We start from the raw sequence: 25,164 nt of genomic DNA on the forward strand, positions 1-25,164 counted from the left end.
GGTATGAGACTAAGAAGCTGGTCATTCCGTTTTTTTGTGTAACCTTCTTTCTGCTAGCCTATTTATCCATGCATTGTGAGTTTCTACTTCGGGAATTTTGCAAACCTCGCTGGATATCCACACTAAACCAAAAATATCTTTTTGTGATTACCTCCTTGACCACAACCCAATTTGAGTATGGATTATCATTTCGACGGAATCAAAAGAATCAAGGGCACCATATAAAGAAAAAATTTTGGGAGACAAGGCTCCCCGGAGATTCAAGCGGTTCTATGAAGAAGAAGGTGAATTTGAGATACTTACCCTAGCTAGTTGGTTCTCCCACTATTCATACTCGAGGACGAGCATTCGTTCAAGCATGGGGGGATGGCTGGGTAAGCATTCTATGCTATCAAAAGTTCTAAGGAGCAAAAAGAAAGAAAAAAAGAAAGAAAGAGAAAAATAGAAAAATGAAAAAAGGGAGAAAAGGAAAGAAAAAAAAAGAGAAGAATAAAATGCTCCTTAGCTCTTTTTGGCTTCATTAATTTTCCACGTTACTTTGAAGAACTATTCCATACTCAAATCTTCCAACCATGTGCAATCCGATAACGAGAACTTCATTTGAGTCTCGGGATCATCCATTTGCCATTTGCACATGTCCACCTATCTAAATGTGTGTGTTTCATCTTTCTCCCTCTCCAACATTATTTTCCAATGGCCTTTTTGACTAGTCTCAGTAAATCCAATAGATCTCTCTCTTAGTTTGACAATATTTCAGATATAATGTTTTGCTAGGATTGTTTTTACCTACCAAGCTCCACATAAGCCTTCCACTTTTATATATGAGTACAATAGGTTGAAGACAATCTAATGTAGGTTTGAGCGACTTGATGAGATGAGTGTTTCCATGATCTTTTGCAAGAGAACCTCACTTATGTTTGATATGCATTCTTTTGAAAACTCTTCATGATGAAAAAAGGTAAAGGTTTGAAGTTCGCTTAAGTTTGAGAGCATTGCATTTATTTATTATTGTGGCTTGTTCTTTAATTGCTAGTCTATCTTCCATAATAAAAAAGTAGCCGGTCACAACATGAACTTAAATGCTAAATACTTGAGAGAGCAATATGTCTTGTTATGTATGACTAAGTGCAGAGAGGACATTAAGGGGCAACGCTGATTTCTTCATAAGCAAAGCTCCTGGACTTACTCGAGGACGAGCAAGGTTTAAACATGGGGGGAATGTTGGCGCTCCTTAAGTACCTGTTTTATCCCTTGTTTATCCTTGATAATGGCATGAATTCAATATCAAAATCACTAACTGTCCTAACCCCGGCCTAATTATTGGTCATTTTCACATATGCACATATATTTTGGAGGAACTTCGTTTTTGCAGGTTTTTGGCCTATTTTGGAGCATGAAATGACGAGGCCCGTGATCGAGCACTAACACGGAGAAAGACGAAGGCCAAAGCCCAAAGGAAGGACCAAAGCCCATGTTGATTCGAAACCCATTCATGCACATCCATCCTCCAAGAGAGCCCAAAGGACCGAGCCCATGAAGATGAGATCAAGATACTTCGGGATTAAGCAAAGCAAATGAAGATTTAAGGAAGGATTCCCTATCCTATCCTTTCCTCGAAGATATCTCCAAGATAACAACGTCAAAAGGGATGCAATCGTGAAGGACATAAACTCTAGAAGATGCGAGGAGTTTGCACGCGAAAAATGAGACCGAGGCGAGCCCGAAATAGGGTAGGCCGGCTGGCCTAGGCCCATGGGGCCGTCCGGCCCAGCCCGTTTTCAAGGCGGTTTGGCCTCCCCTTCGACCGGTGGCTTCCTCGGCTTATAAATAGCTCGCACCTTATTCATCTCGAGGCATCCATCCAACCAGAACTCGACGAAAACCTAGGGCCAAGACCGGAGGGAGACGACGGCCGCCGCAAGTCTTCGAAGTTGTCTAGGAGATGGCTTAGGCCACCCCTAGCCGCCATGGCCTCCCTGCGAGGTTGTGCCATGGTGGAGTTCATGAGCTAGTTGGAGTCGTCAATGGTATGTACTCGGTGGTGACGATCCAAATGAATCTATTATGTGAGTAATGATAATCATGTCTTCCGAATCTATTAGCGACCATGTTCTCTCTTTCGATTTCATTCTTTTCTTTGGGTTTGCTTCATCTTAGATCTATTATCGAGATAGATGGCTTAGCATGATCTTGTAGTCATGGTGGCTAGAGGTTCATGGCGGAACTACCAAAGGGGGTTTGACTTGCTTCAGGGTATTTTGTTCAAAAGGGGGGCGTCGTGACAGGCCGTCTCCACAGAGTAGGCGGAGTATCGAGGGATCGGATTGGAGATTTTGAGTTTAAAGATGCTTTTGATTGAGATGCATGATTTATTTGCTCATTAGCTTGAACTACAACTAGATGACGATAGGCCTAGTCATGTCTTTGGTTTTGCTATGATTAAGCCTATATTCATGGATGAGATCAACCTTTACACATCACTCATATCTGTCAAAGGTTTACGCTTTATATGCAATCAATGCTTCATGTTAGGATAGATCTGTTAGATTAGATGGAAAACCTTAGGTAGTTCTTTGTCGATCCACGGATTGATAAACCTTCAAGGAATACTCTAAGGGAAAAGCTACACGAACCGTGCTCTTGCGGTATACAAATCGGGGCGCTAAGGAGTGTCAACAGCAGGTCAGGGCCCGAGGTTACCGGCACCTCCGGGTCGTGCTGCTCCACCAGCTTCGCCAGCACCGCAGGCTCCACGGCAGGCAGCTCCTCCTGCCAGACAGCAGGCTCCAGCAACTCCTCGCGTGTGCTATCACTGTGGCCATCCGGGGCACTACGCCAACTCTTGCCCCCGGAAGGCGCAGGCGGGACAGCAGGGGCGCCTAGCTCAGCCCAGGGCGCCAGCACAGGGTCGGGTGAACCACGTGACAGCCGAGTCAGCGGCCGAGGCTCCTAATGTGGTTATTGGTACGTTCATGGTCAACTCTCACCCCGCTACAGTGCTTTTCAATACCAGTGCTACTCATTCTTTCATTTCCAAGTCGTTTGCCGAGAAGCATGGTATACCAGTTTCTTGTATGAGGACAGCTATGGTGGTTACCTCACCTGGGGGCCAGATACACACATGTTCTATATGCTCCAGAATTAATATTGTCATAAAGGGGGCAGAGTTCCGCACTGGTTTGATCGTCATTGATTCCTCGGGGATAGATGTGATTCTGGGCATGGAGACCCTTACCCGATGGGGAGTCCGTATTGATTGTGCTCAGCGGACAGTCACTTATCAGCATCTGATGGCCAAGAGATGACAGTCAGTGCTTCAGAGCCCTCGGGATTTCTTCATCAGATGGAGGCTAGACCCACGGACGGTATTCGCGTGGTGTCTGAATTCCCGGATGTCTTTCCGGATGATTTGCCAGGTATGCCGCCTGAACGCGACATCGAGTTTTCTATTGATCTCTTGCCTGGCACAGCTCCTATTGCAAAGCGGCCCTACCGCATGGCACCTATAGAGCATGAGGAAGTCAAGAAGACTATTGATGAGTTGCTAGCCAAGTGCTATATCCGTCGCAGCTTCTCTGCTTGGGCTTTTCCATTGTTGCTAGTAGATAAGAAGGATGGCTCGAAGAGAATGTGTGTCGATTATCGGGAGCTGAATGCAGTTACTATCAAGAACAAGCATCCACTGCCCCGTATTGAGGATCACTTCGATCTGCTTCGAGGTGCTCGTATATTCTCGAAGATTGATCTGCGTTCAGGTTATTTTCAGCTGAGGATCCGTCCTGGGGATATTACGAAGACGGCATTCACTTGCAAGTACGGGCTGTATGAGTACACGGTCATGTCCTTCGGCTTGACTAATGCCACGGCTTTCTTCATGCATCTGATGAACATGGTTTTCATGGATTATCTGGATGTCTTCGTGGTGATCTTCATCGTTGATATTCTGATCTTCTCCAAGACAGAGCAAGAGCATGAAGAGCATCTGAGGCTCGTGTTGCAGAGATTGAGAGAGCATCAGCTATATGCTAAGTTCAGCAAGTGCGAGTTCTGGATTGACGAGGTTCCATTCCTCGGTCATATCATCTCCAAGGGAGGTATTGCATTTGATCCGAGCAAGGTGAAGGATGTGCTCGAGTGGGAGACACCGCAGACGGTGAAGGAAGTCCGGTCATTCTTGGGCTTAGCAGGATATTATCGGAGGTTCATTGAGAATTTCTCCAAGATCGCGAAGCCTTTGACTTCCTTGCTAGAGAAGAATGCAGCATTCTTATGGACTGATGAGCGTCAGATGGCCTTTGATGAGCTGAAGAAGAGGTTGACTACGGCGCCAGTCCTTACTCTGCCAGACCAGAGCAAGAGGTTCACGGTGTACTGTGATGCTTCGAAGGATGGTCTTGGTTGTGTTCTGATGCAGGAGGGCAGATTGTTTGCTTATGCTTCACGGCAGTTACGTCGGCATGAGCTGAACTATCCCACTCATGATCTTGAGTTAGCCGCAGTTGTGCATGCTCTGAAGATAATGAGGCATTACTTGAATGGGCAGCAGTGTGATATCTACACTGATCACAAGAGCCTCAAGTATATTTTCACGCAGAATGAGCTGAACATGTGGCAGAGGAGATGGTTAGAGCTGGTCAAGGATTATGACCTGGAGATTCACTATCATCCGGGTAAGGCCAATGTTGTGGCAGATGCTCTGAGCAGAAGAAGCAATGTCAACATGGCCGTGGCTTTCCAGATGCCTCTGGAGTTATGTGAGGAGTTTGAGCAGTTGAGTCTGGGTTTCTTGCATCATACTTCGAGTGCAGCATTCGAGGCAGTACCCACTCTAGATGCAGAGATTAGGCAGCATCAGAAAGAAGATGAGAAGCTGCAGGAGATTCATGAGTTGCTCAAGAAAGGCAAGGCTCCTCATTTCAGAGAGGATGATCAGGGTACCTTGTGGTACTAGAACCGGATCTGTGTGCCAGATGTGAAGGATCTCCGGAAGTTGATTCCGAGTGAGGCTCATGATATAGCATACTCTATTCATCCGGGCAGTACCAAGATGTATTATGATCTCAAGGAACGTTTCTGGTGGTATGGGATGAAGCGTTCAGTGGTAGAGTACGTGGCTATTTGTGACACCTGTCAGCGTGTCAAGGCTGAGCATTAGAGGCCAGCAGGTCTGTTACAGCCTTTGAAGATTCCATAGTGGAAATGGGAGGAAATCACTATGGACTTCATTGTTGGATTGCCTCGTACTCAGAAAGGGTACAACTCCATATGGGTAGTAGTGGATCGTCTGACGAAGGTTGCTCACTTCATTCCAGTGAACACTACTTACTCCGGTGCTAGGCTTGCAGAGTTGTACATCTCCCGGATTGTCTGTTTGCATGGTGTGCCCAAGAAGATCATATCAGACAGAGGATCTCAGTTCACTTCACGGTTCTGGGAGCAGCTCCATGATTCGTTGGATACGAAGCTGTGTTTCAGTACCGCCTATCATCCTCAGACAGATGGGCAGACAGAGAGAACCAACCAAGTGTTGGAGGATATGCTGAGAGCTTGTGCTATTCAGTATGGTACTAGTTGGGATAAGTGCCTGTCGTATGCTGAGTTCTCCTATAACAACAGCTACCAGGCCAGTCTGAAGAAGTCCCCTTTTGAGGCATTGTATGGCAGAAAGTGCAGGACTCCTCTCTATTGGGATCAGATTGGTGAGAAGCAGCTCTTTGGCCCTGATATTATAGAAGATGCAGAGCAGATGGTACAAGCTGTGCGGGAAAATCTGAGGATTGCACAGAGTAGGCAAAAGAGCTATGCAGATGGCAAACAGAGAGTCCTGACTTTCAGTGCTGGTGATCATGTATACCTGAAGGTGTCTCCGATGAGAGGAATCCGCAGGTTTAATGTCAAGGGGAAGTTAGCACCTCAGTATGTTGGTCCATTCAAGGTGCTAGAGAGGAAAGGCGAAGTTGCTTATCACCTGGAGTTGCCCACCAACCTCTCAGGAGTTCATGATGTCTTCCATATATCTCAGCTGAGGAAGTGTCTGCAAGTACCCGAGGAGCAGGCACCACTGGATGGAGTAGATGTGCAGGAAGATCTGACTTATATTGAGCATCTGGTGGAGATTCTGGAGACATCAGAAAGGGTTACTCGGAACAAGCGCATCAAGATGTGCACAGTTCAGTGGAGTCACCACAGTGAAGCTGAGGCTACATGGGAGCGAGAAGATGAGCTAAAGAAGACATATCCAGATCTCTTTGCTAGCCAGCCCAGCTAAATCTCGGGGACCCTAATTTAAATTTAATTGGCTTTATTTAAATTTTAATTTCAGCATTTAATAATAAATTTAATTGGCTTTATTTAAATTTCTAAGGTTTATTGTGTTTAGTATGGCATATAATCCCATTTTGTTCCTCAAGTAATTAAAATTTTATCATAGGTTTAATTGTTGGTGTTGCATTCATGCTGGTGCATTAATTTATTTGTTTGAGTGCTAGTTGTGAATTCGAATTTGAATTTGAATTCACCTAGTTGTGTGTTAGTGTGAACTAGAAATAGAAAAGGAGAAATAGAAAGAAATCCCAAAACTAGAAACCAGCCCAAAGCAAAACCCAAACCCAATCCAACCCCCCTTTCCTGCGGGCCCATTTCTTCCCTTTCCCCGGGCCCAACCCAACTCCCCTCTCTTCCCGCGCGCCCCAACCCGCACCAGACCCCACAGCCCATGCCCACGCTCCCTCTCTGTCAGGCCAGACCGCTCGGCCTCCCTTCCGCTCAGCACTCGCACGGCCGCGTCCCTTCCCCCTGCCCCACGCCGGAGTTCCTCCCTGCCCCGTGGCCCCGCTTCACCCCAAGCCCACGTGTGGACACGTTGGCCAGCCCGCGCACATCACCTCCCTTCTAGAAACCACGCCCTGAGCCGGGATTTCACCAGGCAGTTGGCACGTCCGCCTTCACCGCGCGTGGAGTCAATCCCGCGATTCTCGACGGGATCACGTCGGGCACGCACGCCCAGGATCCCCGGCTCCCCTCTTTAAACCTCTCCCCTTCCCCAAACCTGTGCGCTGCACCTAGCCCACTTTCCTAGCCAGATTTGAACCAGCGCCGCTGCCTTGCTCCGCTTCGCCGTGCCCAGCGCGCTGCGCCACCGTGGGCCGGCCGTCCCGCTACAACTCCACCCCAGCAGGCCCTCGGTTTAACTCCGCATAGTTGCCCTGAAGCCCACCGAGTTCCCTGCTCGCGACTCCGAAGCCCGCCCGCTCGGGAATTCCACCGGACCCGCCGCCGCAGGTGAGATCGGGTTCGAGGAATTACCTCGCCGCCGGCCACTCTCGGATCTTCCTGACCACGTGGAACCATCGCAGGAGCACCCCGAGCCGAACTACGGGGTCCAGGCGCCCGGAGAACCGCCACAGAACCCCCTCCGTGAGCGCTGCCCCTGCTCCGCCGCCGGTCAGCGACGCCGTCGACTTCACCCGGCCATCTTCTTCGATCCAAAGCCCGGTGAGCATCCGTAGCACTTCTGCTGTCTGTTGCGTTCGTTACCTTGGCTAGTAGCACCCTCTAGGAGCCCGGGCGTTGCTCGTCGGCGAGCTCCGCCACCGCCGAGTCACCCCCTTCACGGTGCGCACCGCCACACCCTTCGCGGACCCTCACAACCCCCGCAGGTGGACTACCCGTTCGACTCTGATCCTCCACGGACAAATTCCAGGCCAAGCCGAGCACTGGAACCCTAGAAGCACCACACACCGGCGATCCCCCACCGCGAGAGCACGCCGCCGGCGCGTTCCGCCGCCGCCCCGCGCCCAAACCCTCCTGAACCGTCAGATCCCGCGTGGACGCCCCCGATTAGAACCCGATCCGAACAGATCTGGACCACCAGATCGAGATCCAGCGGCCGAGAATCGTGCGTACCGGTTCGGCCTGTAACTTTCGTAAAGAGTCCCTGGACTCTTTGCTTTTCAACCCGAGCTCCGGCCAGTTCAAAAGAAATTAGAGTTAGGTCCTGTTTTTAGCACTTAACACCCTGAGCTTTTTAAATATGGAACCCGCAGTCCAGACCTGTCTTTTTCACGAGTTAGACCCCAGAACTAACCTTTAATTACATTTTAGTCCTCGGTTTTGCCCAGAAACCCCCTGGAACTCCAGTTTTCTTACAAATAGGTCCCTGGAACTTGTTTTGGCCTAGATTTTGCGTTTTAGCTCCGTTTTAGGCGTTCTTTATGTCCACGCGATCGTTGTAATGCATAGAATAGTTTTAGACTAGTTTAGTGTGCTGTTTTTATGTATTGATGTACTGTTCCTTAGCATTTGTTAGTGTTTGCTTGTATGCTTATTGTGTGTCTTGCTTTTGGCCATGTGTTCGTGAGTAGACACTGATCCAGTTGAGGAGCCCCAGTACCAGTACCCGGAGCAGCCGTCTTCCGACCAGTTTGAGCAGCAGCAGCAGCAGTACGAGGAAGGCAAGTATAACATGAACAACCTATCACTTTTAAATACACTTTCATACTGCATTTTAATATTGTATGCCTATAAGGATTTCCTAGCCACTTTATATCCTTTATATATATCCTTGGGTTGCATTTTGGTTAGTTGTGCTAGGTTGCTGCGCTATAACACACTTGGTCCTTTTTAATTAATTTGATTAATGGTATATGCAACTTAATTCTGGGAGTGGCCCGTTTGAGGGGCTCACGTCTCGTTATAAAATGGTTTTGTTAGAAACATGGTTTAGGGGGCCAACACGGTGCTTACTGCCTGGTTGGCCACTCTCCATAAGGACCGGTTCATAGAGCGACAACCTGGGACAACAGCGCTACCACAAGACTGGAATGGGACAGTCTTGGCGTAATAATTAGGTCTTTTTGGTTTGGAGTAACTTACCTGAGGGGCAAGGGTGGTAAGCTTCTATGTCCCTCGTACTGAGTGGCCTCGTCTGTGGTATTCTTGACGCCCACTAGACCTGCTCCATAGTCGCCGATCCAACCCTCGCGGTTACTCCTTACCGACGAGATTCTTTGTAAAGGCCTCGTAGTGAGTTTGCTAGTCATCTCACCTAAGGAAGTGTGATGAACAACTAGCGTAGCCCACGACTTGTGGGTAAATATGTGCAACCTCTGCAGAGTGTAAAACTAGTATATTAGTCGTGCTCACAGTCATGAGCGGCCCAGATCCTCCTTTTGATTTGCGAGGTTATCTCCTTCCGATGAGGGGGGTGCCTCACGGGGTTACCTTGGTGGTTTCGGTTTGGTTCTCAGTAGTAACATGATTAATTTTGATTAATTATTATGTAACTGGGTTTATGGTAATTCATCAACTTGTAGTAATTAGCTTTAATAAAATTTTGCCAAGACTTAAAAGCTAAAGCAGTCAGTCAGCCAACCTTAGAGCCTCATAGTTTGTGTTATACTTGTTGAGTACAAGTTGTGTACTCACTCTTGCCTACTCTACTCTTTTTTCCTCTTGGGGACACTCTACTGCTGCTCAGTTCCTGCCGACGCGAGGGAGTTCGCTCAGCGCTACCAGGACTACGAGGACTTTGAGGCGTTCGTCTCCCAGTCGACGTCCCTGTGGCACCCTGCTTCCGAGAGCTTCTCGTATATTTTTTTACGCTTCCGCATACTCTGTATCAGACATTTTGTCATTATTATAATAAATAACATTCGTACTCGTTTTATTATGTCTTTTTACGTGATATGTGCTGTGATATACTATTCATTCTGTTGTATATACGTGTGACTTGATCCTGGCACGTATATGATTGCTCGGTTTATGTCCTTTTATAAACCGGGTGTTACAATTTCCTATTTCAAACACTACTCAAACCTAATTGAATTCAAACTAAAATTTGAATTCAACCCTAGCACTCAAACCAAAGAACAATGCACCAGCATGAATGCACACACATGTTAGCCCTAAAATAAATTTTAATTACTTTATGAAGTAAAAATAAATTATAAATGCAAGGCTAAGCAAATTAAACCCTATAAAATTAAATAAAGCCAATTAAATTTATTATTAGATACTGAAATTTGAATTAGGGTGTTACACGTTGTGCGCCTGGAAGTAGTGGCGCAGCTTCCTTGACCTGATGAGTATCGCGTAGGGGAGTTTTTGCACTTGCGGGTAGTGCAGCTTGGACTCGCCGAGTACTTCACTGATGAAGTAAACGGGTCGTTGTACCTTGTAGACGTGGCCTGGCTCGTCTCGTTCGATGACCAGGGCAGTGCTGACCACATGTGTGGTTGCCACGATGTAGAGGAGTAGCATCTCCCCATCTTCTGGAGCTGTAAGGATGGGTGGAGTTGTGAGGAACTCTTTGAGCTGTTGAAAAGCTATAGCAGCTTCCTCGTTCCACTCGAACTTGCCCAACTTCCTGAGAAGTTTGAAGAAGGGCACGCCTTTGTCGCCGAGCCGGCTGATGGAACGGCTCAAGGCTGCCATGCACCCTGTAAGCTTCATCAGATCCTTCTTGCACCTGGGTGGCTTCATGAACCTGATCGCATTGATCCTGGTCGGGTTAACTTCGATGCCCCGACTGCTTACGATGAAGCCGAGTAGCTTCCCGGACGAGACACCAAACACACACTTGGTGGGATTTAGCTTCCATTTGAATCTCCTAGGATTTTCAAATGTTTCCGTGAGGTTGGCAATGAACTGATCATTGGACCTTGTTTTGATGACGATGTCATCTACGTAGGCCTCGGCGTTGCACCCGATCTGCCCCTGGAGGCATTTCTAGATGGCCTTCTGTTGGCGCCTACCAGCATCACCACCGAAAAAACAGCGATGACGCCCGCATACGCCAATTGGGGTGGCAGTATTTCATGGACCATGAATAAATCCGCAAGCACACGGAATACCGCTGTAGCATTTTACCCGGGAGTATATCGGCGTGTCATTTATATTTCCGCAGGGAAGGTAGTGAATGAAGAGATATAGACTAGTTGATGAACTTTATCTAGATTGGATATTGTCTTGCATAAATAGGGGTAAGATATATAACATGGTAGGAGGTAGTGTGATACACACACAAACTACCCTCTTGATAAATAAATAAAAGAAAAGAATAGATGCTTTAGGCCGGGAGCAAGGCAGAAATTAGAGCTCAAGTCAAGTGTGCTAGGCTAGCTATATCTATGCCATCTTATGATTAGATCATCAGAGATTAAACTACACAACAGGGATACCGCTATCGAAGCAACGGGAGGAGCCCGTACACCCCGGCGGCTTTATGCACCTCCTACCCCCCATACCGAACATGGAGGATTACTAGGGCTCGGACAGGGCTGTCACCACTTGTCGACTACCTCTACAAACCGTGGGTATAGTTGGCATTCAGCAACTCTCAGCTAATCTAGACACCATGTCTACACTAGTAAGCGATACTCTAGTGTCCCGTGCGGAGCCCCCACCCTCCGGATTGACAGACATCACACTAGAGCAAACATACAAATACTGGAGCAGTTGATAGAGTTCTAAGGCCGATATGTTAACCATCGTAAGCACAAGGCGATCATGCAATGCAAGCATTGAACAATAACGCAACCAAATCAAGAAGCATATATATGATAACTCAGAACATACTTCGAGCAGATATCAGTAACCATAGTCTAATTCTATTACAAATAATTGAATATTACAAGAGAGAGCTAGAGATGAACGCATACCAGAACTCTCGAGCAACTCCGGCGACTCAATGACTCCTAGACTTCTCCTAAACTCCACTAATCCTAAAGACTATGCAAGATAAACTTGAGAAGAGGTGAGTGAGGTGTGGGGTGTGTGTGTGTTCCAATCTCTACCCCATATATTTATAGCAGGGAGCCACAGGATTAGACTCTCTGAACCGACCTAAGGGGCCTATGAGGAGGCGCCACGTGTCGAAGTTAAGGAGGTGGGGCCCACGGGCCTGGTCGGCCGACCAGTCCATGGCGCCAACCGCCCCCAATCTTCTTCTTGTGGGCTGTCTGGCCTCCCTTGTCTGATCCATGCTGGTCTCGGCCTGTCTTGAGTGGATTTGAAGTGGTTCTTAGGCTACACTTGGTCCGATGAGCCTGAATCGATGATGTGATATTTTCTGTGATTTTATGTTGGGCCAAAGTGTGCTTGCAAATTGCATATTAGCTCAAAAACACAACTTGCATTTTCTAAAAGGTAAAGTGTGGTTTAGGGAGTTTATTGGATAAAGATGCGTGTAAGAAATGCAAACTCTCATGATTTTCTGATCAAGTTGACGCATGGAAATGGTCGTTAGTGAGCGTCAACAAGATCCCCGAAGTTGTCCTTTGCTCGTCCCGAGCAAAGTACGACAAATCAGGTTGTGGATCAGAAAATCACTTTGACTCATACCTTACCTGTCATGTCAAAGTCTGAAGCAAAGATGTTCATCTATAAGCTTAAATGATTTGGCTATCATACCTTTGCACAATTACCTTACTCCTTCATGGGGCTTCTGAGCTGTCTCCTTGTCTTGGGCTGTTGAAAGTTAGAACGGTGCATAGATTAGTACTTACTTGTTCATTGATCTGCAATCCATTTGGAGATATATTTTGAAAGATTTTTGGAAACACGGCAAAGTTTCTAGGATAATTCTCTCGAGGCACTCAACTTTTATTATCCTCACCAGGGCAGTGTCTACCTTCTGTCTTTCCTACTTGCATTCCATATATTGTAAAGTCAAAGAGAGGATCCATAGAGAAACAAGTCATGCAATCTCGATCAAAAGGTGCAAGTGTATGAGTGGATGGGTGGATAGATGTGGTTTACTCCTTAAGGCATTGGTTTTCTCTCTAGAAACATCCCCGTCTCTCTCTTTTTTTTCTTTTTTTTGATACATGGCTACCCCTTTCTCTTTCTCTCTCTTTTTTTGGGTCATGCTTCTTTGGCATGCCATCTTTTCTCTTTTTGGGGCAACCATAATCTGACTTTATTTTATTTCAGGGATGTTCTATGAGAGAGATTACCAAGACATGGAGCATTGATGATGGACGGATGGTGGTGCTAATCCCCAATGTAGGAATGTAGCAAATGGATAGGACGTGTACGTGCTTATGATCGAGAAAGCATGAAAAGCATCTCACTAGGGTCACACAATTTGACAAAACTCAACAGAACATCAAGCAGCATATGTGTAAAGTTTTTTGTGGAATATGACATATGGCTCTGGTAGGACTTTGCTTATCACCAGGGAACTTGCCTTTTTAGATTTTTGAAAAACAACTCCAGATTTCATGCATTACTAGAACAAACTCATACAACTTTATTTACCATATCTATACTCACAACAACTTAGACTCGGATCAAGCATATGCAACCCACGGAACTTTCAGGTTCATTGGCAAGGTATTTACATAACCAGTAAATTTAAACTCAAGAGAACTCTTGTTTCCAAACAAAGCACAACAGATATGGCAGAGCAAAGCAAAACTCATCCTTTCAACTTTCATAAGGAGTTAAAACATTCTTACTACGCATGATAAAAGGGAAATAAAGCAGTAAATTTTTATTTTGTTTTGGGAGTTCTTAACAAATATTATTCAAGAAGCAACTAAAGGATCCAGTTGACTTAGGGGAGGGAACCTCCCCCAAGCTAGCTCTTGGTTTAGGGTCCAAAAAGTAGGACCTTTCTCCATACCTGATCAGGTTGAGGTCATTTCGTCCGTACCTGGAGAAGTAGTAGCAATCGATGACGTCTTGTTCTTCTTGCGTCATTTCTTCTTGTTCTTCTTTTGATGGCGTAGACCTTTGATCATGCGGGTTTGACTTCGACTTCTTTGATTTTCTGAGGATCCTCGGGTGTAGTAACCTTTGATGTGCCCTTCTTCTTAGACCTTTTTGAGCTTGTTGGATCATCTTTCATAAGTGTCTTCATAAAAGGTATAAAACTATCTTTCTGAGAGGGTGTGACTTCGACTTCTTTGATTTTCTAAGGATTTGGCCCAAATTTGACTCGGATCATCAAGCATTGCTCCTTCTTGGGTCGGAAGTCAAATTCCTCCTCTTTACCATTGACATGGAGTCGGATTTCTTCGGCCCCGACATCAATGTGTGCATCTGCTGTTTTGAGGAACGGCCGTCTCAGAATGAGAGTAGTTTCCTTTTGATTATCCATATCAAGTACCACAAAGTCGACTGGGACAAAACAGTCCCGTACTCTCACTGGGACATCCTCAGCGATTCCTTCCGGGTGCCGTACTGAGGAGTCAGCCAATTGCAACTGCATGGGTGTTGGTGTCAACTCTGTATAGTTGAGTTGGTCAAAGACTGCTTTTGGCATCACACTAACACTGGCTCCTAAATCACATAAGGCTTTGTCGAAGTTCTGTGCCCCTATTGAACATCTGATAGTTGGGAATCCTGGATCCTTCTTCTTCTCGGGCAATTGTTGAAGTATAACTGCACTGCATGCCTCGGTGAGGTTGATTACTTCAGTAGTCGGCAACAGTCGCTTGTTGTTGATTATGTCCTTGAGGTAGCGAGCATAGGTCGGGACCTTCATTGCATCCATCAGAGGAACATTGATGTTTACTTGTTGCATCATCTCGGCTGAACTGCTTGTCTGTACTTGGCTTCTTTGCCCTCATAGGGAACGGCAATACTTGAGTATCATAGAATTCATGCGAAGCCATCTTCCCTTCATGAACCTTCTCGGGTTCCTCCTCCCGAGGTGGTTCTTCTACCACCGGGCTTGCCTTCTTCCTATTGACATGGTTAGGATAAGGCGGATCTTGAGTAGTTTTACCTCCTCGTGTGGTTATCGCCTTAACGTTCTCCATAGCAGCGGGCATGGCGGTAGCCACTTGAGCTAGTTGAGTCTCAATCATCTTGTTGAAACTCAGCTGGTTCTTGATGGCAGTGGAGAGTCCGTCCATCTTGGCATGGATGGTCTCCATAGATTTGTCTGTACGGCCAAGTTCTTCTGAAGGGACTCATTGATCTTCGCTTGGCTGTAGACAAGATCTTTCAAGGTAGGTTGGTTAGGAATGAAAGAATTTGAATTTCCATTACCTCCTTGATAGTATGGGCATGGTTGATTCCACCCCTGACCTCCTTGTGGACGAAACCCATTGTTGTTGCCATTGAGATATAATGCTTCTTCTAGGGTTTCTGGGCAGTTGTTGCCCGAATGTCCAACATTCCCGCAGACCTCGTACTTCATGCGAGTTTCCAAGGCTTGAAGTGTTTGCAATTGAGCCTTATCATGGGAATAATCCTCGAATTTCTTGAGGAGGAGATTAATTTTCATAGCGAGCATGTCGGCCTCCTTGAAGGAGTAGATGCCTCGCTGGCGTGGTTGGAGGCGATCAACACTCCAACCGTGATTGGACACCATCTTCTCGATTAATGATGTAGCTCTTTCAATGGTCAGCGAGAAGAAAGTTCCACCCGCAGCGGCATCCACATGATCACGGGACAATTGAGTCAACCCATTGTAGAAGTTCTGAAGAATGAGCCAATTGTCCATTACGTGGTGCGGACATGCTAGAATGTACTCCTGAAGTCACTCCCAGGCTTCAGGAATTGACTCATTTGATGCCTGTTGGAAATTCGAAATCCGTCCACGAAGAGCATTGGTTTTGCCCATCGGGAAGAACTTTGCGAGCAACGCCTTAGCACATTTGTCCCAAGTGTCCACAGCAGCCTTGTTAGCATAAAACCATTGCTTCGCCCTCCCCAAGAGAGAGAACGGAAGCAGACGGAGCCGGATTGCATCTTGCGATACACCCTTGATAACAAAAGTACTATAAAGCTCTAGGAACTACTGGAGATGAGCGCTGGCATCCTCACTGGCCTTGCCACAGAAAGGGCTGGCCTACACCATCGTAATGAGACCTGTCTTGAACTTGAAATTTTCCCCTCCGGTGTTAACCTCGGGCCCGGTAGGGACCTAGTTAGCAGACGGAGCAGAGTAATCACAGAGTCTCTTCTGGGCCATAGCTCGAGGAGCTGACGACGATGTGATGACTGGTTCGGCTGCTGAGAGTGGTCTCCGAAGTTATACGAGACGAGCTCTCATCCTCCTCAAAAGTGACTCTGGATCGAAATGAAAGTTTTGCGGCAATTAGGGTGGCTAGTCCACCAGGGGTATGCCCAGCGGTAGATTTGTAGGTGAAGGGGGCATTCCAGAGCCAAGAGCAAGATGGTCGCAAGATGACGCTAGGGTTTCGACAGGTTTAGGCTGCTCGGGAGCGTAACACCCTATGTCCTGTGTTTTGTGTATTGTATGAGCTTGATGATGACGAAGATGAATGCGTTCTATGGGTCTCCTCACGGTGCCTTTATAGATCAGGTGCCGTGGGTTACAAGGGAGGATATCTACTCAGGTTGTTACATGGAATCAGGTCGGTGGAGATCCCTAGACATCTAGAATCCATATCCATGCCTTGATCCTGATCCTCGGAGGAACCTTCTGACGTCCAGCCGAGTGCCTGTCCGCCGGGTAGTCATGTAGAGTGGTCTTGACCGAGTAGGTACCTAGTCGGGAGATAACTACTCGGCGGGGAGGTACCCGGATGTACCTCCGTCATACCCCCAAGTGCTGAAGAGCTTGAGCCAAATCTTGATGGTTGACTTGTTGTGAAGTTCTGCAGGACTCAAATGATGATTCTTATCCAAGTCTCTGAAGGTTTCGAGGGCCAACAAAGAAGCCTAGTCCGTCTGGATCCCCAAACTGTCTGAGCGCTCAGATCACCATGTTGTCTCATCGTTTTCCCAATCATTCGCCAGAGCGGGTTCATCTGACTCTGAAGTCACGGCGCCCAGCCTCCAAGCAGGGCGGCTAGCGGAGTCATGGAGACACGCCGAGTAGTTGCGGTACCCAGCACCCGAGCAGGGCGGCTGACGGAGTCGCGGAGACACGCCGAGTGGTCGCGGCGCCCAGCCCCCGAGCAGGGTGGCTGGCGGAGTCGTGGAGACACACCGAGTGGTCGGGGCGCCCAGCCCCCGAGTAGGGTGGCTGGCGGAGTCGCGGAGACACACCGAGTGGTTGCGGCGTCCAGCCCCCGAGCAGGGTGGCTGGCAGAGTCGCAGAGACATGTGGAGTGGTTGTGGCGCCTAGCCCCCGAGTAGGGTAGCTGGTGGAGTCGCAGAGACACGCCGAGTGGTTGCGGCGCCCAGCCCCCGAGCAGGGTGGCTGGTGGAGTCGCGGAGACACACCGAGTGGTCGCGGCGTCCAGCCCCCAAGCAGTGTGGCTGGTGGAGTCGTGGAGACACGCCGAGTGGTCGCGGCGCCCAGCCCCTGAACAGGGTGGCTGGCGGAGTTTTGGAGACACGCCAAGTGGTTCCGGCGCCCAGCCCCCGAGCAGGATGGCTGGCCGAGTGGCGGAGACACACTGAGTGGTTGCAACGCCTAGCCCCCGAGCAGGGTGGCTGGTGGAGTCACGGAGACACACTGAGTGGTTGCGGTGCCCAGCCCTCGAGCAGGGAGGCCGGCGGTGTCGCGCAGACACGCCGAGTAGTTGCGAAATTCAGGTAATTTGTATTTTTACCATTGGATTTGACCGCAACGGGCAGAAAATTACTGTTGGGGGCCCGCTCCTTGCCGAGTACGACTCTGGCAGTTTTTGGAAAGTCGATTCGAATTCCGCGCGATCTTCGGGGTTGCCGTTGCATGCGCGTCCAATCCTCTTTAAAAGGGGAAGGGCCCGGCCCACGGAGGGCTACTCGTTCCCTTGCCTTCCTGTTCTCGCCTTCTCGCGTCCCTACCATCAGTCGTCTTCTCCGCTCTTCGGTAGATCCAATACTCTCGCCACCACCCGAAATGGCTTGCGCTTCGCCGAAGTCCTCCTACTCCGCGTCGGGGAGCACTGACGACGTGCCTCTGCCTTTAGAGGAGTGGGCGCCGAGAACCCTTCGGGAGGAGGACATCCAAGATCTGGTGGAGCGCGGCCTCCTCCCCGCGAAGGAGATCTCGGGGTGGAAGTGCTGCAACGGGGAGGACTTCCCGACGGAGGACCGGACAGAGACGGTGGTCTTCCGGTCATTCTACGAGAAGAACATCGCCTTGTCCATGGGGGCCTTCTTCCGTGGGCTTCTTTTCTTCTACGGGCTTGAGGTAACGCATCTCAAGCCGAACTCCATCGTACAGATCATGATCTTCATACATCTCTGTGAGGCATACCTGTGTATCGCCCCGCACTTCAATTTGTGGCGGGCGCTGTACCATCTAAAGGGGTACCCAACCAACGCCCACCGCAACGTGGTGGGCGGCACCACCTTTTCCCTGTGCCGGGGCTGATCGTATCCAGCCCTGGAGCTCCATGACAGCAACAAGGGTTGGCACAAGGAATGGTTCGTGGTGTCGAACCGGGCTCCCTGTCTGCCCGCTCGCACCGGCCGTGCACCGGAGTATCGCGCGGGCTGAGAGGAGCTGCCGACCGAGGAGGAGATGGTCCAAGTGACGCTTCTCCTCGACGAGATCGCTGGCCTGTCGGTCCAGGGGCGGACAGGCGCCGTGGTAGCCCTGTCCTATCGCAAGCGGCTGGTGCAGTCGATTCAGGACAGGGTGCACCCCGGCTTCGAGTACTGGGGTCACCAAAACCCAACCCGGGGGCAGAACTGAAAGGTCCCCCTGGACGAAGCTTCGAACCGGGTCGCCCGCATGATGTAGGGGGTGATCCGGGACAAAGGGTGCTCGAAGGCACATTGCTTAAATCGGCCGACCAGAGCCGTAAGTATTCTTCGCCTTTCTGTATTGTTCTGCTTTTATTCTGAGTTGTTTTCGCCATGATTTCCGTATGCGGCGCACCCATTGGGTTGTAATCGACTCGAAATGTCTTCTTCTTTGCAGGCGAAAGTTCAGGAGTTCTGGTCTCTTGCTCCCCTGACAGAGGGGGATGCTGGGAAGGACGCTGCCGCCCCGGCCAATCTGAGAGAGCCGGAGGCGACCGATCTGGAGGTGTCGTCCGACTCATCCGTTGGTGGCGAGTCGGATGTTGAAGTCGTAGGGGCTTCTATCCCTCCCAACCCGTCCATGCTGGGACGACGGAGGAGGAGACAAGCCATTCGGAAGGTCTCGGCCTTGAAGGCTAGCATGAGGGGGAGCCCTTGCCACCACCTCGAGGTCGGGTAGCAAGGAGCTGGGGGTGGAGGACGCCCCCGAATTGTCTGGAGAAGGCGCCGGTGCCGGCACCGGCCGCGCAGAGGGGGAGGCGGCGCTAGGGCTAACGAGCATGGCAGGCATCGGGTCTCCCCTGCTCGTGCCCCGATCGCAGCCGCCTGCCATGCCGTTGAAGCTGTCCTTCATCGTGCGCCGCAGCGGAGGGTAAGCAAAGTTGGGCTGAGATCCTTTTGGTTTTGCTTTGAATCTTGAATTGCGTCTTGATGCTGCAAAAATTTTGACTTCGCGGGAAGAGGAAGGCTATGTCTCCTCCATGAGTGGGGAGCCCACCGCGGACCTGCGTTCGCTAGGAGGCGGCACGGGGTGAGGAAGAGGGGGCCGAGGAGGCTAGGCGGTCCGCGGCTGATAAGGCAGCGCCGTCGGAGGGGATGCGGACGCCGCCCGCATTGCCGCCAATTCCGCCCCAGGAGAACCCGGGCCGGGAGCTATTTCCCATTGGCCGGGACCCCATCCTGCCCGGGGCCGGCCGTGCGGAGCAGTAGGAGGCCGAAGGGGATGTGTCGGCTAGGCTGGCGGAGGAACTCCGCGCCGCCGCACACCGCGCAGCAGAGTCGACCGAGGTAAGATGTCACCCTCTGACCATGTAGTTTTTTTAATGAACTTGGCTTCGTTGCTAACTGTAGTTTTCTTTCTAGTCCCTGGCTGGCCTGAGCATGTGAGCCGCGGAGAGGCTGCGGGGCGTGCCGGCCATGGACAGCCGGGTCGAGCAGCTCGAGTCCCGCGTGGCCGAGCTAGAGGCGCAGAACCGCCTGCTGGAGAGGCAGCGGGCGGAGACCGAGAAGGCGCTCGCGCAGGAGAAGCGGGGTAACGAACGTGCAACGCTTTATGCTGACTCCTTTGCGTTCAAGCTAATCAGTACCCTCACAGGGCTGGACCAGAAAGGTCGGGATGCCACAGAGGCGAGGGAGGATGCCACGGAGGGTAAACTCCACCTGGAGCGCTTGGCGCGCGAAAGTATGGTTCGGGAACCACCCTGTTTTCCTTTTGAGTGAACTCACATGGAGTTAAAGATTGTTTTGTCTGACAGGGGCGGAGGCTCAGCCGGCCGAGGCGCTCGCGGCCCTGGGGAGGTTCACCGGCAAGGTAGACGCCATCCTCGCCGCCTTCGAGCCGGAGGGCGTGACAGCGGCCGAGGACTTGGAGGCGTGGCTGGAGGCGGCACGTGGTCGGCTAGAAGGCTTAACCAGGAAGGTCACCGAGGACTCAGCCCAGTACAACCTGGGACTCGTGAAGTCCCACTTCCCGGAGGCCGACTTGGAGCCGGTGGGTGGCGGGATGGCGCCGGACACCTTGGACCTTGCCTAGTCCGATTACCTCACCAGCGCCCGGCCGATCGCGGAGCGCGTGGCGGCCGACCTCAACCTGTAACTGTAGAAGCTAGGAAAATGGTCAGTGGATGGCCAATGAACAATATTTATTTTGTATGTAAATAAATTTCCATGTGTTTGTGGTTAATTCCGTAATCCGAGAGGTTGTCAAGTTGACCGAGTAGTTAGGAAAGATGACCCTGCGATGTGCCTTTACTTGTCGGGTTGACAGCTGGTCATCAAGCGCACGAATAGTAAGAGGTGATGCAGGGTGGTTCCAGGACTAGCAGGGTTGTGCTCACAATAGTTGGTTATGTTGGGGGTGTCTGCACTGAGTATACTTGGGCGGATCGGTCTGGCCGAGCCCAGCCCCCGAGTGTGCTGAACAAGTCGGGGAGAAGAAGAAATGAGTAACTGAAAACTTTGAACTTTATTAATAATTTATGGGTCGAGTACATAGCTTTGTTTGTTATTCTTCTACGGATAGAAGTGACGAAGGTGCTCGATGTTCCATGGGTTGCCCACGTTCGTTCCATCTTCGCACTAGAGCCTGTAGGTTCCTTGGACGACTACACTGCTCACGATGATGGGGCCTTCCTATGGGGAAGTTAGCTTGCCTCTGGGGGACTGGACCCGTCGGAGTACCAGGTCGCCGATGTTGAAGTCGCGCTGCTTTGTCATGATAACGATGAAGCTGCTGATCGCACCGGGCGTGCCGGAGGGCAACTGTTATGCGCTGGTCCTCGGTCGAGTCAAGATCGATTTGCCGAGTTGTTTGAGCCTCGCCTTGGTCGTAGTTCTGGGTGTACGGGGCACCAAAGGCGATATCCATCGGGAGGATAGCCTCAGAACCGTAGACCATGAAAAAGGGGGAGTAGCCGGTGGCCCGACTTCTCTGCGTGCGCCGCCCCCATACTACTCTGGGTAGTTCCTGGATCCATTTGGAGCCGTATTTTTCGATCGGATCGAATATTCTGGCTTTGAGCCCCTGGAGGATCAAGCCATTGGCGCGTATTACCTGGTCGTTGCACCTTGGGTGAGCCACAGAGGCGTAGTATACGTCGATGCAGCTCTCCTGGCAGAAGTCCCAGAATTCGGATCCTGTGAAGGAAGAGCCCAAGTATGTAATGATCCGGTTGGGCACTCCGAACCTGTGTGTTATTTCTTCAATGAACTCGGCTGCCTTGGCTGCTGACGTAGATGAGACCGGCTTCACCTCGATCCACTAGGTAAATTTGTCGATGGCGATGAATATATGAGTGTAGCTGCCCTTTTGCCGCCTTGAGTGGTCCCAACAAGTCGAGTCCCGAACAGGCGAATGTCTAGGATGGAGGGATAGTCTGCAGGGCCTGAGCTAGGACATGCTGCTGCTTTGAGAAAAACTAGCACCCTGTGCATCGTCTGACGATAACCTGGGTGTCGGCTAGGGTCGTAGGCTAGTAGAAGCCTGATCTGAAGGCTTTGCCGACCAGGGTTGACGCTCCTGCGTGGTTACCGCAGATTCCCGAGTAGATCTCGCTAATGAGTCGGACTCCATCTTGCTGGGAGATGCACTTGGAGAGGGTTCCTGAAGAGGCCGAGCGCCTGAACAACTCGGTTCCAATGACGACGTAAATTGCGGCTCGGCGCGCGAGTCGCTCGTGCTCCTTGTCCTTTGGATAGGACTTGTTGTTGATGATGAAGTCAAGTATTGGAGCTCGCCAATCTGGATCGGCAACTAGTACTTCCTGGCCTAGGGCTAGCTCTAGGTTAGGCTTAGTAGGTGGCTCCTCCTCAATCTTAACTGTGGGGGGAGTTGAGGGCCTATACGAAGACTCCGGCCGGGACGAGCACCCACTTGGAGCCTAGCTTGGAGAGTTCGTCGGCTGCCATGTTATAGTCCCGGAGGACATGGTGGAACTCTAGGCCGTAGAAGTGAGCCTCGAGCTTGCGTATCTCCTTGCAATAGGCATCCATCTTCTGCTGAGAGCACTCCCAGTCCTTGTTGACTTGCTAGATGACGACTTTGGAGTCGCCATAGGCGAGGAGCCTCTTGATGCTGAGGGAGGCCGCGATCCTGAGACCGTGGATGAGAGCCTCGTATTCGGCTGCATTTTTGGTGGCCTTGAAGAGTAGCTGCAGGATATACTTTAGCTTCTCACCTCTCGGAGAGATGAAGAGTGAGGATGCCTGCACCGGTGCCGTCGAGGTTGAGGGCGCCGTCAAAATACAAGACCCAGTGTTCGGGTCGCTCATCGGGTGGCGGTTCCTAAATCTCTGTCCACTTGGCGATGAAGTTGGCCAGGGCTTGTGACTTGATGGTAGAGCGAGGAAGGAACTCGATGGATAAGGCCCCTAGTTCCACCGACCACTTGACGACCCGGCCGTTGGCATCTCTGTTGTGAAATATATCGCCGAGTGGGAGGGAGGAGACCACCTTGATGTTGTGCGCCTGGAAGTAGTGGCGCAGCTTCCTTGTCATGATGAGTATCGCGTAGAGGAGCTTTTGCACCTGGGGATAGCGCAGCTTGGACTCACCGAGTACTTCACTGATGAAGTAGACGGATCGTTGTACCTTGTAAATGTGGCCTGGTTCGTCTTGTTCGATGACCAAGGCGGTGCTGACCACGTGCTTGGTTGCCGAGATTTAGAGGAGTAGCGTCTCCCCGTCTTCTGGAGCTGTGAGGACGGCTGGAGTCGTGAGGAAGTCTTTGAGCTGCTGGAAGGCTACCGCAGCTTCCTCGTTCCACTCGAACTTATCCGACTTCCTAAGAAGTTTGAAGAAGGGCAGACCCTTGTTGCCGAGCCGGCTGATGAACCGGCTCCGGGCCGCCATGCACCCCGTAAGCTTCATCAGATCCTTCTTGCACCTAGGTGGCTTCATGAACCTGATAGCGTTGATCTTGGTTGGGTTGGCTTCGATGCCTCGGCTACTTACGATGAAGCCGAGTAACTTCCCGGACGGGACGCCAAACACGGACTTGGTGAGATTTAGCTTCCATTTGAATCTCCTGAGATTTTCAAATGTTTCTTGGAGGTCGGCAATGAACTGATCATTGGACCTTGTTTTGATGACGATGTCATCTACGTAGGCCTCGGCGTTGCGCCCTATCTGCCCCTGGAGGCATTTCTGGATGGCCTTCTGGTAGGTAGCACTTGCGTTCTTGAGGCCGAACGTCATGGTGTTGTAGCAGTACGCCCCGAAGGGCGTGATGAAGGAGGTCTTCTCTTGTTCTGACTTCTTTAGGGCGATCTGGTGGTAGCTGGAGTAGCAGTCAAGAAAAGAGAGGAGCATGCACCCGGCTGTTGAGTCAACAATCTGGTCGATGCGTGGGAGAGGGAAGGGGTCTTTAGGGTAGTGTTTGTTGAGACCTGTATAGTTGACACACATTCTCCATTCACCATTTTTCTTTTTTACAAGGACTGGGTTTGCCAGCCATTCTAGATGTGTGACTTCTCGAATGAAACCAGTGGCTAGGAGCCGGGTTACCTCTACCCTAATAGCCTCCTTTCGATCTTGAGCGAAGCGACGCAGCCATTGCTTGATAGGTCGCACCTTCTCATTGAGATCCAAGGAGTGTTCAGCCTCCTCCTTCGGTATGCCTGGCATGTCGGAGGGCTTCCATGCGAAGATATCCCAGTTGGCGCGGAGGAAAGAGGTGAGCGCGAGTTCCTATGAGGAATCGAGCTCGGCCCCGATCAATCTGTCTTGTCGGAGTGGTCATCCCGGAGGACGATAGCCTTCATCTGGCTGTCAGGGTGAAGCTGGGACCGTGACGCCGAGTTGTTGGAGGAAATCCGAAGCTGATCCTTCCCGAGGTCCTTTGCCTCTTGGGCAACTAGGGCCTAGTTGTTGCTCCTCTCCAAAGCTTCGGCAGTGTTGATGTTTTCTGTCTTGCAGGAGTGAGACGTCTGGATGTCACTGCAGATGGAGAGGACTCCGTTTGGAGCCGGCATCTTCAGGAGAAGATACGTGTGGTTCGGGATCGCCATGAACGTGGTGAGAGCTGGTCTCCCAAGTATGGCGTGGTAGGAGGTCTCGAATGGTGCCACCTCAAAGATGATGGACTCCGTCCTGTAGTTGTCCCGAGTGCCCAAAGTGACCGGGAGGGTGACCTTGGTGACCGGAGTTGAGCCAGCACCCAGGATGATGCCGTAGAATGCCTGGTCCGAGGGGATCAGCTTGGTCATGTCGAAGCCCATGTCCTCTGGCCTATCGCGGCTGTCCAGCCTGGGTCACTTGGGCTCCTCTAGGCGATGATGTTGGAGAGGGCGCGGCACTCGCGCGCCGTGTGGTTGGCGTCCTTGTGCCAGGGGCATTTGGAATCGAGGAGCCTATCAAGCTCCTTCTGGTTGAGGAAGGTGCACTGCTGAGATCGATCGTCGACGGCGACTGTGACACCCTAGGTGTCTGTGGAGTAGAATTGCATTTATTTTATGCATCATGTGTTTATTTTACTTGATCAAGGACCTTATTGCAAAATTATAAGGTCAAATGTGTAATTATGATTTAATGTAAGGTCTTTTCTATAGATTAATTTGAATAGGGAGAGCAAATATTGCTTTTGCGGAGGGTTTATTTGAAAAATTCAGTGTAATCATTACATGACAGAAAATTTTACTTTTTAGTCTGAATTTGAGGTGAATTTGCATTGGAAAAGACAAAAGTCCATTAAATTCAAAATCCTTCTTTTGTTTTCAAAATAACTCTTTAACCTTTGGTCAAATAATTTTTTGCACAACATCAAAGTTGTAGATCTTGAAAAA

General features: G+C 50.2%; 1 protein-coding gene across 1 annotated transcript; it reads right to left on the reverse strand.

Moving 5' to 3' along the window:
• Positions 1-24,243: 24,243 nt before the first annotated feature.
• Positions 24,244-24,600, reverse strand: LOC120695253. The gene has a single exon (XM_039978545.1). It carries the CDS (start codon positions 24,598-24,600, stop codon positions 24,244-24,246), a length of 357 nt encoding a protein of 118 aa, XP_039834479.1.
• Positions 24,601-25,164: the final 564 nt, after the last annotated feature.

Source organism: Panicum virgatum, chromosome 2K (assembly GCF_016808335.1).
Source record: "Panicum virgatum strain AP13 chromosome 2K, P.virgatum_v5, whole genome shotgun sequence".
Taxonomy (NCBI): Eukaryota; Viridiplantae; Streptophyta; class Magnoliopsida; order Poales; family Poaceae; genus Panicum; species Panicum virgatum.

Bases quoted from the DNA above. Each gene is read 5' to 3' on its own strand.
- LOC120695253 (XM_039978545.1), bottom strand. From the start codon at position 24,600: ATGGGCTTCGACATGACCAAGCTGATCCCCTCGGACCAGGCATTCTAC.